The sequence below is a fragment of the Suncus etruscus genome, chromosome 6, assembly GCF_024139225.1.
Source record: "Suncus etruscus isolate mSunEtr1 chromosome 6, mSunEtr1.pri.cur, whole genome shotgun sequence".
Lineage (NCBI taxonomy): Eukaryota > Metazoa > Chordata > Mammalia > Eulipotyphla > Soricidae > Suncus > Suncus etruscus.
The window spans coordinates 88,430,456-88,443,694 of NC_064853.1; the positions used below are offsets into that span (position 1 = coordinate 88,430,456).

The 13,239-nt window shown below is 44.1% G+C and overlaps 1 protein-coding gene across 2 annotated transcripts in view; it reads right to left on the minus strand.

The window, feature by feature from the left end:
• The window catches only part of ZMAT3 (zinc finger matrin-type 3), a 34,267-nt gene extending 26,666 nt beyond the window's left edge, over window positions 1-7,601 (minus strand). For both annotated transcript variants that reach the window (XM_049775224.1, XM_049775223.1), the window contains exons 1-2: window positions 7,389-7,601; window positions 4,050-4,376 (exon numbers count right to left, since the gene is read on the minus strand). In XM_049775224.1, coding sequence (XP_049631181.1) covers window positions 4,050-4,319 — 270 coding nt within the window. In that variant the 5' untranslated portion in view covers window positions 4,320-4,376; window positions 7,389-7,601. The remainder of the gene's footprint in view (window positions 1-4,049; window positions 4,377-7,388) is intronic.
• Between the last annotated feature and the right edge of the window lie 5,638 nt (window positions 7,602-13,239).

A 13,239-nucleotide genomic window follows, 5' to 3' on the forward strand; every position in this document is an offset into this window, starting at 1 on the left:
AAAGCCGGTTTCTGAATGGAAATAAAACTATACTTCCATCATCTCATCAAGCACCTTGTTTAGTAGTCAGCATCCTGCCTTTTTTATGATACTTGGGAAGCTTCACTCAATTGGCCCTCCCTCTGTCACTAGTAACTGCTTTCTATCATTGCCTACTGATGTAGTCTTTGACATCTTTGTGTAACTGCCTTCTTTTTGCTGATTCACCTACCTGCTGGTTATGTTCCTGCACTATTTTTATTATATTCTGACCTACTCTTTCACCCATACACTAATTTCATCTTGATTGCTTCTACCTTGTAAATCCAAATCATTTCTAAGATAACCTTTTTTCTATGCTCCTCTAATGACATTGCTGTGTACTTTTAAATAGTATCTACTTTGACTTCTGTGAAAGAAACTTCTTTAAGAATTATTGGGGGCCGGAGAGAAAGCCTGGAGGAAAGGCATTTGCCTTGTATGCAGAAGGATGGTGGTTTGAATCCCAGCATCCCATATGGTCCCCTGAGCCTGCCAGGAGCGATTTCTGAGCTTAGAGCCAGGAGTAACCCCTGAGTGCCACCAGGTGTGACCCAAAACCAAAAAAAAAAAAAAAAGAAGAAGAAGAAGAAGAATTATCAATAGGGAGGCCTGAGAGATAGCACAGAAGTAAGGCGTTTTGCCTTGCAAGCAGCCGACCCAGAAGGGATGGTGATTTGAATCTTGGAATCCCATATGGTCCCCCGAGCCAGCCAGGAGGGATTTCTGAGCGCAGAGCCCGGAATAGCCCTTGAGGGCTGCTGGGTGTGACCCAAAAAATCAAAATAAATTAATTAAATAAAATATTTAAAAGAAAAAAAATTACCAATAGGGGCCAGAGCTATAGTACAGCGGTAGGGCATTTGTCTTGCACATAACCTACCCAGGACAGATGGTGGTTCGATTCCCAGCATCCCATATGGTCCCCCAGGCCTGCCAGGGGCAATTTCTAAATGCAAAGCCAGGAGTAATCTCTGCACACCGCCAGGTGTGGCCCAAAACTCTTACGAACATGCTTTCTATTACACCTACACTTGGCATTTTCCACTAGGTTCTGTTTTCATCAATATTCACTTACTCCTTTATCCTTTCTTTCCTCAAGTGTTTGTCTCCTTAAATTATTCTTTATAAAAGTAATGTTACTATAATTTTTTACACTGAAAAATTCTGAGTATTGAGAAACATACCTATACTTTACTGCCTCTTTCCTACATTTCTGCTTTATATACTCCTTGTAAAACTAAAGGAGATGAAATTAAATGAGTAATCTTAACTAAAATCTTCCAAATATACACACAAACACAAATGCAAAATGAGGAAAAATAAAATGTTGTTTCTGTTTCCTATCTATTTATTTTCCAATGACCTTGCTCAAATTAAATTCTCTCTGTGTATAAGCAGAAGCATCCATCACTGTCTTCAGAGCCAGCACAGGACAGGCAGGCGGGGGAGTGGGGAGGCAGATGTCTTATGTATTATCTATGCACATATATTAGAATTTTCATCTATAAAAGTAATCTACTGGGGCTGGAGCAATAGCACAGCAGTAGGATGTTTGCCTTGCACACAAATGCCACAAGACGAACCCAGGTTCAATCTCTGGCATCCCATATGGTCCCCTGAGCCTGCCAGGAGCAATTTCTGAGCACAGAGTCAGGAGTAACTCCTGAAAGCTGCAGGGTGTGGACCCAAAACCAAAAAAAAAAAAAAAAAAAAAAAAAAGGAAAAAGGTAATCTACTTTTTTTTTTAATTTTGTTTTGTTTGGGGGTCTCACCAAGCAGTACTCAGGGGTTACTCATGGTTCTGTGCTCAGAAATCATACCTAGCCGTGCTTGAGGGACAATACAAAATGCTTGAATCCAAGTTGTCAGCATGCAAGGCAAGCATTTTACCTGCAGTAACATCCTTCTGTTCTGGGCCCTCTACTTTTGCTTTAAGGAATTATTGTGTATCTGTGTTGCACAAAAGTGAGTCTTATTCAGAGCTTATTAGGAGCTTTATACAGCTTCAAATTGAAAAAATTTTTTTTTTTTTGGTTTTTGGGTCACACCCGGTAACGCTCAGGGGTTACTCCTGGCTATGTGCTCAGAAGTTGCTCCTGGCTTGGGGGACCATATGGGACACCAGGGGATCGAACCGCGGTCCGTCCAAGGCTAGCGCAGGCAAGGCAGGCACCTTACCTTTAGCGCCACCGCCCGGCCCAAATTGAAATTTTAGAACTTAAACTCTGTTTTTCAAAGTGACTCTTTTAAGACTATAAAACTGAACATTCTATAGGAGTTCTTGTGGAAGAAAGCTGCCACTGAGTCTCACCCTAACAGACACCAATGCAATGATCAAACAGGCCTTTAGTACATAGTGGCACAGTATAATATCCAATCGGTGTGGTGAAAAGCAGTTTACAGAGGGAATGTGCAGTTAGGATTAAGTGAGGAAAGTTAAGATAAAACCAAAGATGCTTTCAGAATCATTGCTGACAGATAACAAGCTCAGAGAAACTGCACTCAAATCTGTACCTGAGTGCAAAACAAACTGAAACAAAAGAAACTCCAGGGAAACAATCTATCCTGACTTTCCCTAAATCCCAAAGTAAACAACACACCATCAAAATTCTTCAAAGTACAAATCACCAAGTTACAGGATTTTTATTCTTTTTTTTTTTTTTTTTAGAATTTTTATTCTTTAAGGTCAAAACAAAACAGAGTAAATAAAAACTGAAGGTTGAAAAAGTTAAAAGTAACACAATAGGGGCTGGGCGGTGGCGCTAAAGGTAAGGTGCCTGCCTTGCCTGCGCTAGCCTCGGACGGACCGAGGTTCGATCCCCCGGCGTCCCATATGGTCCCCCAAGCCAGGAGCAACTTCTGAGCGCATAGCCAGGAGTAACCCCTGAGCGTTACTGGGTGTGGCCCAAAAACCAAAAAAAAAAAAAAAAAAAAAAAGTAACACAATAGAAGAAACTCCATTGTAATTTATCTTTCTTTTCTAGTTGTTGGGACATTTTTCTTTTTCTTTTTTCTTTTGGTTTTGAAGCCATGACCAGCCATGCTGAGGATTTACTTCTGGCTTTCTGTTCAGGGATTATTTCTGGCAGTGCTCAGGGGACCAAATGTGGTGTCAGAGTTAGAACCTGAGTCAACAAATACCTTAACCCATGTACTTTAACCCTGTAATTTATCTCTCTACCACAGTCTAATTATTGCAGATATCCATGCAACAACAAAAAAAAAAAAAAAAAAAAAAAAAAAACTAGAAGAAAGAAAAGATGTAAAAGAAAAAAAAGATTTGATGACTTAGAAAGCATTCTTCTTTTCAATAGGATTTGGCCTCAATTGCTCTAGGATTTCTTTTCCCCCAAAAATGAACTTTGGTGATTTTCTACAGAAACTAAACAAAAGTCAGTGCTCTCTTTCTGATCAAATTTAATTCTATTTGTATATATATCCTTTATAAATCTCCTTTCCACTAGCTTTTTTTATATGGAAATGAAAGCTTGAAAACTGAGAAATAAGTTATCAGTTCACAGTGATAATGTAAAAGAGATCAGTTTGTGTAGTAAAAACAAAGGATAAGTCATTTTAATTTCATTGAAAAAGATACTTCTTTCCTTGAAGTGATAAGATATTTAACAGTTAGAGGTCATAATGGAAATGTTTAAGACTTTGTCTCATAGACAAAGAGGATCTTCAATTGATACATACTATATTTGTAAGAAAGAAAGAATTACAGTTTAGTAAAATTATTCTAAATAATTTTAATACTAAACCAACTTTGGTATTGGCACATCATGTTTCAAGCACCTGCTCTCCTTAGAATAAACACAAATGACTTGCCTTATAAGGACTGGTAAGCTATCAAATGCCATAAATGAACGAGGCAGGGAGCCCATTCAATCAAAAATGGTACTTTCTATTACAGTAGGAACATTATGTTTCCAGTCAAACAAATACTTAGCTTTTCACTAAGCCATCCAGGTATAATCAGACATATTAGGAGAAAAACCTAAAATTGCCAGATTTTCTTATCTCCTTACCTGATAATGAGCCTGGGCCTGCTGTGCTGAATTCAGGGTGACATTGCAGAGTTTGCAGTACAAGGGCTTACATAGCTCCTCCAGGGCAGAGTCTTGCTCCCCGCCTTTAGGTAATTCTTCTTCCCCAGCCAGTGGCAAAGAAGACTCCTGCCCAAAAGGCTTTTGTGGTGGAAGCTGCAAGGTTCCTGTAGACCTAGTGGCTACTGACATAGGAGGAGAGGATGAGGGCTGCTTAGGTGGAGGAAGCGTGGAGTGTTGCAAGAGGATCATTGGGTAGGAAAGTCTTGAGCATAATCCAAGGGATGATGAAAAGTTGGGTCTTCAAATCTGAATCAGCAACAACAAAAGACACTTAAAATGCAATCCACAGCAAGAAGACAGGCCAATGAATACACGACCTGACCTCTTCACTAAAGACGTCTTTGGGTCTCCTTTCTTTTTGCCTCATCTAAAAGTCTTCCCATGTCTCTTCATCCACATTGACACAATGCCCTTCCATTCAGAGCTCCTTCCTAGACTTGGCCGTATTTTGCTTGGCAACGCTCCCAGCGGTCCCTGTAGCCTATGAACATTAATAGTACTGCATCCATATCTAATTAATTCTAAATGGACATCAAAGGTCACCTTGCCCAGACCCCTTCCCTTAGGCACACTTACACTTAAATACTCTTAATGACAATTCTATATAGACATAAACACCAGGGTGTTGAACCCCTTGCAACTATTTCCTTCCCATCCCACTTTACCTTGCCTTTCCATTCAAATGGTATTAAAAAGAATGAAATAGGGGGGCCGGGCGGTGGCGCTAGAGGTAAGGTGCCTGCCTTGCCTGCGCTAGCCTAGGACGGACCGCGGTTAGATCCCCCGGCGTCCCATATGGTCCCCCAAGCCAGGAGCGACTTCTGAGCGCATAGCCAGGAGTAACCCCTGAGCGTCAAATGGGTGTGGCCCAAAAAACAAACAAACAAACAAAAAAAAGAATGAAATAGGATATCATTTTTCAGGATCCTTAAAGTAGTACTAGAACAAGCTAAAATATTAAAGTACTTTATTTTTGTTTGTATGTTTGTTGTGTTTTTTGGGGAGGTCACATACGGCAGCTATTTCTGAACAGACAGCCAGAAGTAACCCCTGAGCACCGCCGGGTGTGGTCCAAAAACAAAAAACAAAAACAAAAACAAAAAACCTTCTCTGCTGTTATTAGGATATAATTAATTGAAGTTGCAGCAATATTTTATTTCCAATAGTAAAGTATATATATATAAAATCTATCCATTCTTAATAAAAATTGTCCAAATAAATTTTGAAAAGTTGTGTCACTTAATAGAAATGCAGAGTGGGAAATGCAATCAAGTTCAACTGTAATATATTTAATTTAAGGTTTGGGGACAGCAGTGACTATCAGTGCAGTGGAGAAATAATGTAATTAAGGGCCAAGCACATAAAATATTAGTCATAGTCGTTAACAATACTTCTTATGAATCTTATCGTTTTAGGAAAGTGGTTTTATTTTGTTCTTACACAGACATACTGTTTTGTGCCAAGGTAGTCCATATCTCTGGGAAAACAAAGAAAAGCAATAGAGATTAATAGTTCTAGAAAGTAGGATTCTCTAGAAGCATTGTTATTCCTCTCCATTATATCAAACATATTCAAAAAGCAGGCAGGGGAAGATATATTTAAGTGGAAAATCAAGGCGACAATGAGCTTTTTTTAAAGTTCAACTACTTAATTACCATAATTTAAAATTTAAAAAAAAAACGACACAAACTACCTGTCAAATGTGCCTCATTGCCACTGACTTGCTGCCTGCTCAGAAGACAAATGATGGAGGAGGGTATCACAACATCTGGATAAAGGAAATCAACCACAGACCAGAAACAGAAAATCAAATTGCCTAAAACATGTCTGTACTTGTTTATGAGCTCATTGGTGTTTCACTTTGAGGAAACAGAGTTGCCCTGCGTTGCCTACAGGTCTCCATCAAAATAAAAAGCTGAGGTACAAAAAGCCCCCATTCAAATGTGGTAATATCTCCTGATTAAAAAAAAAAAGTCTCATTAAAACAGTTACCCATTACCGCAGTTTATCTTCATAATTTTTCATAGATTTCACAGAATAATATCCAAAAGCTTATTCCTGTTCTAGTTAACTTTCAAGTTGATAATGTCAACTCCCAAAATGGACCTGTGCGTAAAAATTAAATCAGCCAGCTCTCTGCTTGAAAACAACTCAAAAAAATGAGCATGAAAATAAAAAAAGCAAGTCAGGCCTTCAGTGAAAAATATAAATGGAGCCATAGAAAGAACCTAAAGCAAAGGTGACTCGGCTTCATTCAACTAATGCATTAGACTAGGAGTCTAACTTAATGGCTAGGACAAATAAACACTTCTCAGGCCTGAGAAAGCATTTAATTTGATGCGGGAAGTAGCATAAATGGAGGAAATTCAGGAGGGAGACTGCCTTGGTTTGACAGCAGCGGTTGGGGGACAGACACAATGAAGAAATCCAAACTTCACGCTGGGCCTGGTTTCAAGAATATGAATGACCGCTGTTGCCGTCTTAGCACACTTTGAGGTCTCCACTGGGGCCTACAGTTCTCAGATGGTTTCTGACCATCACTTTCTCTTCTTGGGAGAAATCCTGAGAGCAAAGGGAATGTGCCACCTACGCGAACTCAGTCTGCAATGAGGGGAAAGGGGGGTAGGGAAGAAGAATTCTGGAAAGGGGGGAAAGACACGGCAGGGGTGCATAAATTCGGAGGTCATTGGAGCGCAGAGGGTGCAAGGGAAAAGGAGAAAATCAGGGGATGCAAATAGATAAATAAATAAATAAGCAGGATCTGGAGTGAGGTCTAGCAAAAGGGAGAGCTTTTCTTTATTTTTTCTCATTAGAATACCTCTATTCTCAGTGTGAGATATTGTTGTAGTATAGGCATAAATAAAAAGCTTCACATAGACTTGATCTTCAAATAAAACGTCTGGATTTCTCAAGGGAGAGCAGAGGCAGGAACCTGGAGGCCTGGCAGGGAACTGGGGGGGCGACTGCTGGCCTGGCTCCGCTCAGACCTGCTCTTAAGGCATCCGGCACCCCTCGAAATCAAAGCTGTAGCGAGCGACCCGGGGCCCCGCATACAGGCGCTGGATGGAGCAGCGGGCCCCACATCCCGGCGGGAGGCAGGGTGCGAGCTAGGAATCCCCGGGCTCGCCCACCACCCCGAAAAGCCCGGAGCAGCGCTCGCCGGGCACGTGGGCGCGGGTGGGAAGGCGGCGGGGCCGAGAGGAAGCCCCGATTCCCGGGAGCGCCCGCCCGGGCTCCCCGATCGCCGCCGGCACTTACCGGAACCCCCCACCGGGTGCACCCGGGAATCGCGCACCCCCAGGCCGGGCCCGTCTTGGCTCGGCTCCGCCTCTCCCGGCGCAACTTTCTCCGCCGATCGGGCCGAAGCGTCCGTCGGGCCGGCTCCCCGCGGGCTGTCAAAAGTCGGTCGGTGCCGACTCGGATGGAAACAGCTGCAGGAAGTGACTGCGGAACCGGGAGGCGGCGGAGGAGGAGACTGGACTGGAGGCGCCGGCCCCGCGTCGCCCGCCCGCCCGCTCGCGCGCCACTGCGCATGTGCCGGGCCCAGCCGGCCCCTCCAGCTCCAGCCTCCCGGCCAGGCGCCCAGTGCGCTACGAAGAGCAAAGCGGGCTTGCAGACGAGCTTGCAGACAGACGTCCGGCGCCCCGGCACTGGGCTGGCTGGCGGGCTGGCTGGCTGGCTGGGAAACAAAGGCCGAGTCTCAGGGAAGCTGCAGCAGAATCCTGGCCGACCGTTCCTAAGAGTGGACGCCTAGTCCGAGCTTTTGTCACTTGCACCTCCTGGCATTCATTGAGAGAATGCCGGGCAACTGAACAAAGGTGCTAGAATTCCTTCTCTGTTTCTCTCTGTCTCTCCTTCCCACCCCCACTCCTCCTCCTCCTCTAAGATGTCTCTGTCTTCTCAGAGTCAACCTTTAGTTTAGGGATAGGCACTGTTGAGTTGTGGCAACACCAGCCATGCTTCTTTTCCTTTCCTTTGTACACACAACCTTTAGGGATTAGGGATAGGCAATCAGCAATCCAGCAGCAATCCAGCAATGCTTCTTTTCCTTTGTAAATTCTCCCACAGCTCAGGGATTACTCCTGGAGTTGCTCCAGGAACCATAGGAAATACTGGAGATGGGGTGACGGTCAAAACCGGTGGTTCACGGGGCAAAGCAAGCGCCCTACCTGCTATCTTTCCACTGCATCTGCAGTTTTTTAAGTGGTTGGCCCAAATCTATGAAGGATGTTGGCAGGATTAGAGAAAGGGAAGTTAGACCTCAGGTTTTTACCCCAGCATAGCAGAGAACCTTGAAGCTGCAGCAGTACAAATTGCAGTACAAAGGGAAAGACAGGATGGGTGTGGGACACTAACGTCTCCAAGACTCCACAGAGGTCCTTTTCTACGCAGAGGAAGACCCACTGACAGTCTGAAATGGGGCGCTTGGCCAGATTCTTAACCTCAGCAATTGGCAGCAATTTTAGCAGTTGGAGCATAACCGACTGAATCCCCTAAATGATTCAGAAAGGTTTACTTCTCTGATAAGCTGCACGTGATAGCCTCAGACTTCAAAACGCTACCCTGTGGCTCATACTCAGTTGGGGGAAACACACAGCTGCAGAGGCATTGGTCCAAACAGCAGCAGGATTTTAGAGACATACAAGTCTCTAAGGCTTTGATAAGCTCCTTCATCAAGGACAGGAGGATCCACAAGGCTGTCCAAGACTAGGTGCTACAACCAAACAAGTGGAAAGAAAGAAAGAAAGAAAAGAAAGAAAGAAAGAAAGAAAGAAAGAAAGAAAGAAAGAAAGAAAGAAAGAAAGAAAGAAAGAAAGAAAGAAAGAAAGAAAGAAAGAAAGAAAGAAGGAGGGAGGGAGGGAGGGAGGAAGGAAGGAAGGAAGGAAGGAAGGAAGGAAGGAAGGAAGGAAGGAAGGAAGGAAGGAAGAATTGTGCACAGAGAAGGGATAAATTCACTTAGAGACCAGGAAATGAGTTCTGCGACCGATGTCTAGACGCCAGCAATTGTAGCTAGTGTCATTTATCAGGCTGAGGTCCCTTCCCCCACCTAGAAATCCAAGGAGCCTCGTCCCCAGGGACAGCCACCTCCAGCAGCAGTTATTTGAGACAAGGAATTAGAGAAGGGATCTGGGACCACAGTGTTGCGCGAGACAAAGAAATCATCTGCTCAAATGAGAAAGAGGGACATTGAGGGATTTTATACCCAGGTTAATCCTCTGCAACCAGATCAGTAACTGAAGGAATCCTCCCAACAAATAGGACCTTCCCACCCCCACAACTAAAGTCTTGAAAAAAGAAACAGATCATTAGGTAGCCATAGCATCACCTAATGGCTAGAGAGAAGCAAGTGCCCTAAAAGCCTAAACTCTGTAAAAGAATGAGAAAGAATAGCCTCGGGGCCGGGCGGTGGCGCTGGAGGTAAGGTGCCTGCCTTACCTGCGCTAGCCTAGGAGACGGACCGCGGTTCGATCCCCCGGCGTCCCATATGGTCCCCCAAGCCAGGAGCGACTTCTGAGCGCATAGCCAGGAGTAACCCCTGAGCGTTACCGGGTGTGGCCCAAAAACCAAAAAAAAAAAAAAAAAAGAATAGCCTCACTCAAAACAACCAAGGGCCTGAGAGATAGCACAGCTGTAGGGTGTTTGCCTTGCATGGAGCCAACCCAGGATGGACAGTGGTTCGGTGGTTGAATCCCGGCATCCCATCTGGACCCCCGAGCCTGCCAAGAGCAATTGCTGAGTACAGAGCCAGGAGTACCCCTGAGCGCCGCTGGGTATCCCCCCACCAAAAAAAAAAAAAGCTCTGCACAGTCCATAAAATATAACAAAATAAAAAAGCAAATAAGAGAACTGATGGCATTTGAAGAGATTAAACCCTCCAAAAAAGTTCCATATGTCCAGAGAAATAATATACAAATTATATTTGTATATTGCATGTGGCCAACCCAGTTGTGATCCCTAACACTACATTTGGTTCCCCTATGCATTGCCAGGCATGGCACTAAGCACAAAGCCAGGAGCAAGCCTTTTTTTAATATATAACTTTCTTATTAAAGATCATGAATCAACGTAGTTGATTATAATACATATGTTTCCAAGACAGCAAAATTTATTTTTTAAAAAATAAGAAGGGCCAGAGTGGTGGTACAAATGGTAGGGCATTTGTCTTGCATGTAGCTGACCCAGGACAAACGCAGGTTTGTCTTTTTCCCCTGACTCCAGGCCTTTCCTGGATGCCAGCTCAGATGGCCAGAAGTGGGTTCAGGTGGACTCTTAGGGGTCCTCAGGCTTCCCCACTCCCTCCGTACTCCAGGGGGGAGGTGCATGGGAAGTAGGTTGGGCAGATATCTGGCTTCCGGTTTCCTCTTTGAATCTGGAGGCCAGCTCTTGCCAGGTATGGGGTTTGGGGAGACCCCATGCCGAGGCCCTCCCCCTAGCCTGGGGAGTGCTGGGAGGCTTTTGGCAGGCCCCCAGCCATCCTTGTCTTTTTCCTCTGACTCCAGGCCTTCCCTGGGTGCCAGCTCAGATGGCCAGAAGTGGGTTCAGGTGGATTCTTAGGGGTCCTCCGGCTTCTCCTTCCCTTCGTACTCCAGAGGGGAGGTGCATGGGGAGTTTGGGCAGATATCTGGCTTCCGATTTTCTTTGATTCTGGAGGTCAGCTCTTGCCAGGTATGGGGTTTGGGGAGGCCCCATGCCAGAGGCCTTCTCCCTAGCCTGGGGAGAGCTGGGAGACTTGGCAGGCCCCTAGCCGTCCCCCTCTTTTTCCCCTGGACTCCAGCCCCCCCCCCCCCCCCCGGTGCTGGCTCAGATGGCCAGAAGTGGTTTCAGGTGGAATCTTAGGGGTCCTCAAGCTTTCCTCCTCCTTCCATACTCGGGGGGGGGTGCATGGGGAGGAGGGCGGGCAGATATCTGGCTTCCGGTTTCCCCTTTGATTTTGAAGGCCAGCTCTTCTCAGGTATGGGGTTTGGGAGTCCCCATGCCGGAGGCCTTCTTCCTAGCCTGGGGAGAGCTGGGATGCTTGGCAGGCCCCCTTCTGTCCCTCTCTTTTTCCCCTAGACTCCCTGGGAGCCAGTCCAGGTGGGCTCTATAGGGGTCATCAGGCTTTCCCCCTACTTTTTCCTACAGTAATGAGAATGCACTTTGGGAGGAGGGTGGGTCATTCTAGCACTGATTTATGTTGGGACAATCACTGTAAATTTTTTCTCCTTGGTCTCCTATTGATAGTATTGTATGCATATAGTTTATATATGCATAATATCCATCTTGTATTGTGACCTTGATACTGCCCTTACAAAGCTCATTTCTAATCTTTTACTGCCTCAGTCCCAACCCTTATTTCCCCCCATATTCCCATGTAGGTGCAGTTCATGACATGAAGCTCACCACATAGAGTGATGAGTGCAGTTAGAGAAATAACTACACTGAAAACTATCATAACAATGTGAATGAATGAGGGAAATAGCCTGTCTTGAGTACAGGTGTGGGTGGGGTGGGGAGGAGGGAGATCTGGGAAATTAGTGGTGGGAATGTTGCACTGGTGAAGGGGGGTGTTCTTTACATGACTGTTATCAGACAACTACAATCATATTTGTAATCATGGTGTTTAAATAAAGATAATTAAAAATTTTTAAAAAAGAAAACAAAAAAGCCCCCCCAAAAAAGAAATTTTATGAAAATTCTTATATCTCTCAGTTGAGGTCATTAAATCATTCTCAAAGTTTTACTTAACTCTTGTTGCTAGTTGATCATTCTATTACACCTTTTGTTTCTGAACATTAGGTGGCTTGAAATACACATCAGTGGGACCAGAAAGATAACATGGAGGTAGGGCATTTGCCTTGCATTCAGAAGGATGGTGGTTTGAATCCCGCCATCCCATATGGTCCTCCGAGTCTGCCAGAAGTGATTTCTGAGCGTAGAGCCAAGAGAAACCCCTGAGCGTTGCCGGGTGTGACCCAAAAACCAAAAACCAAACCAAACCAAACCAAAAAAAAAAAAAAAAAGAAATACACATTGGTGTCTAATCAGTTTGTTCCTATGGCATGACAGTATTTAAGAAATTGAGTTGTCCAAGAATTCCAAGCACTATTGCTAATATTGCATCCTTTGAGGAGCATGTTTTCAACTGGTAGACCTCCAAAAGTACAAGAAGCTGGAGGAAAGTCACCAGCACTAACTCCAAAATATCTGGTGATGTTAGCCCAAATACCTGGAGTTTTGCTCAGATAGATGTCTCTACAGAGAATAATTGGGTGGTGAAGTAGGGCCATTGGCAATTGTGGGTGATGGGTGCAGTTGGTATGGCTTCAGCAGGACAAGGACTTGGCCTTCCCCCTCCCAAGATTGCCAGCTTTCAACTGAGTGGCTAGTGTGCCCATAATTTTTCACAACATAATTCACATCTCTTTAGAGTATAGATTGAGTCTATGGAGCTGGCCAAATGCAGACATGGTGAAGCAAATGATTCAAAATAGTTGATCAATATTAAAGATAAGCATAATAGGACACTGTCCATTCAATTTACTAAAGAGCTACTAAAAAGTGACAAAATAGCGTCATATTAATATAAAACAGAAATAAATCATTGAAACAAAACAGCATATAAATATAGCAAAACTTTGTCAATTAAAGTCTTACGTTCATTTTTTGGAATTTGAGAAACGCACTAAAACTGTTTATGTGATCTTTCTTTGTGAATTCCATGTTGATTAGGACCCAAATTTTAAAAGCTTTGATATTTTGCTACAGGTCTCTTCCTATTACTCACTTGCCTCACACTAAATCCTAAATGCCAAGTTTGCCTTGCATCTATCTCACCAAGCTCTTAGTTTATTTGTCTATTTATTTATTTACTTTGGGTTTTGGCCCATACCTGACAATACTCAGGGCTTATTCCTGGCTCTGCCCAGGGATTACTCTTACTGGACCTTATAAGGCAAAGGCCTTAGTCACTGGACTATATCTCCAACCTACAACTAAGTTCTTTGCCCCATATCCTTTGTCCTGTGTCACTTCTCTTCTCCACCCTCTTCATGCTTATGCTTGTTCTGGGAACCAGTTCTACTCCTTACTTCTCACATGATCTCTCTCCTGCTATAAACCTGCTAGATCT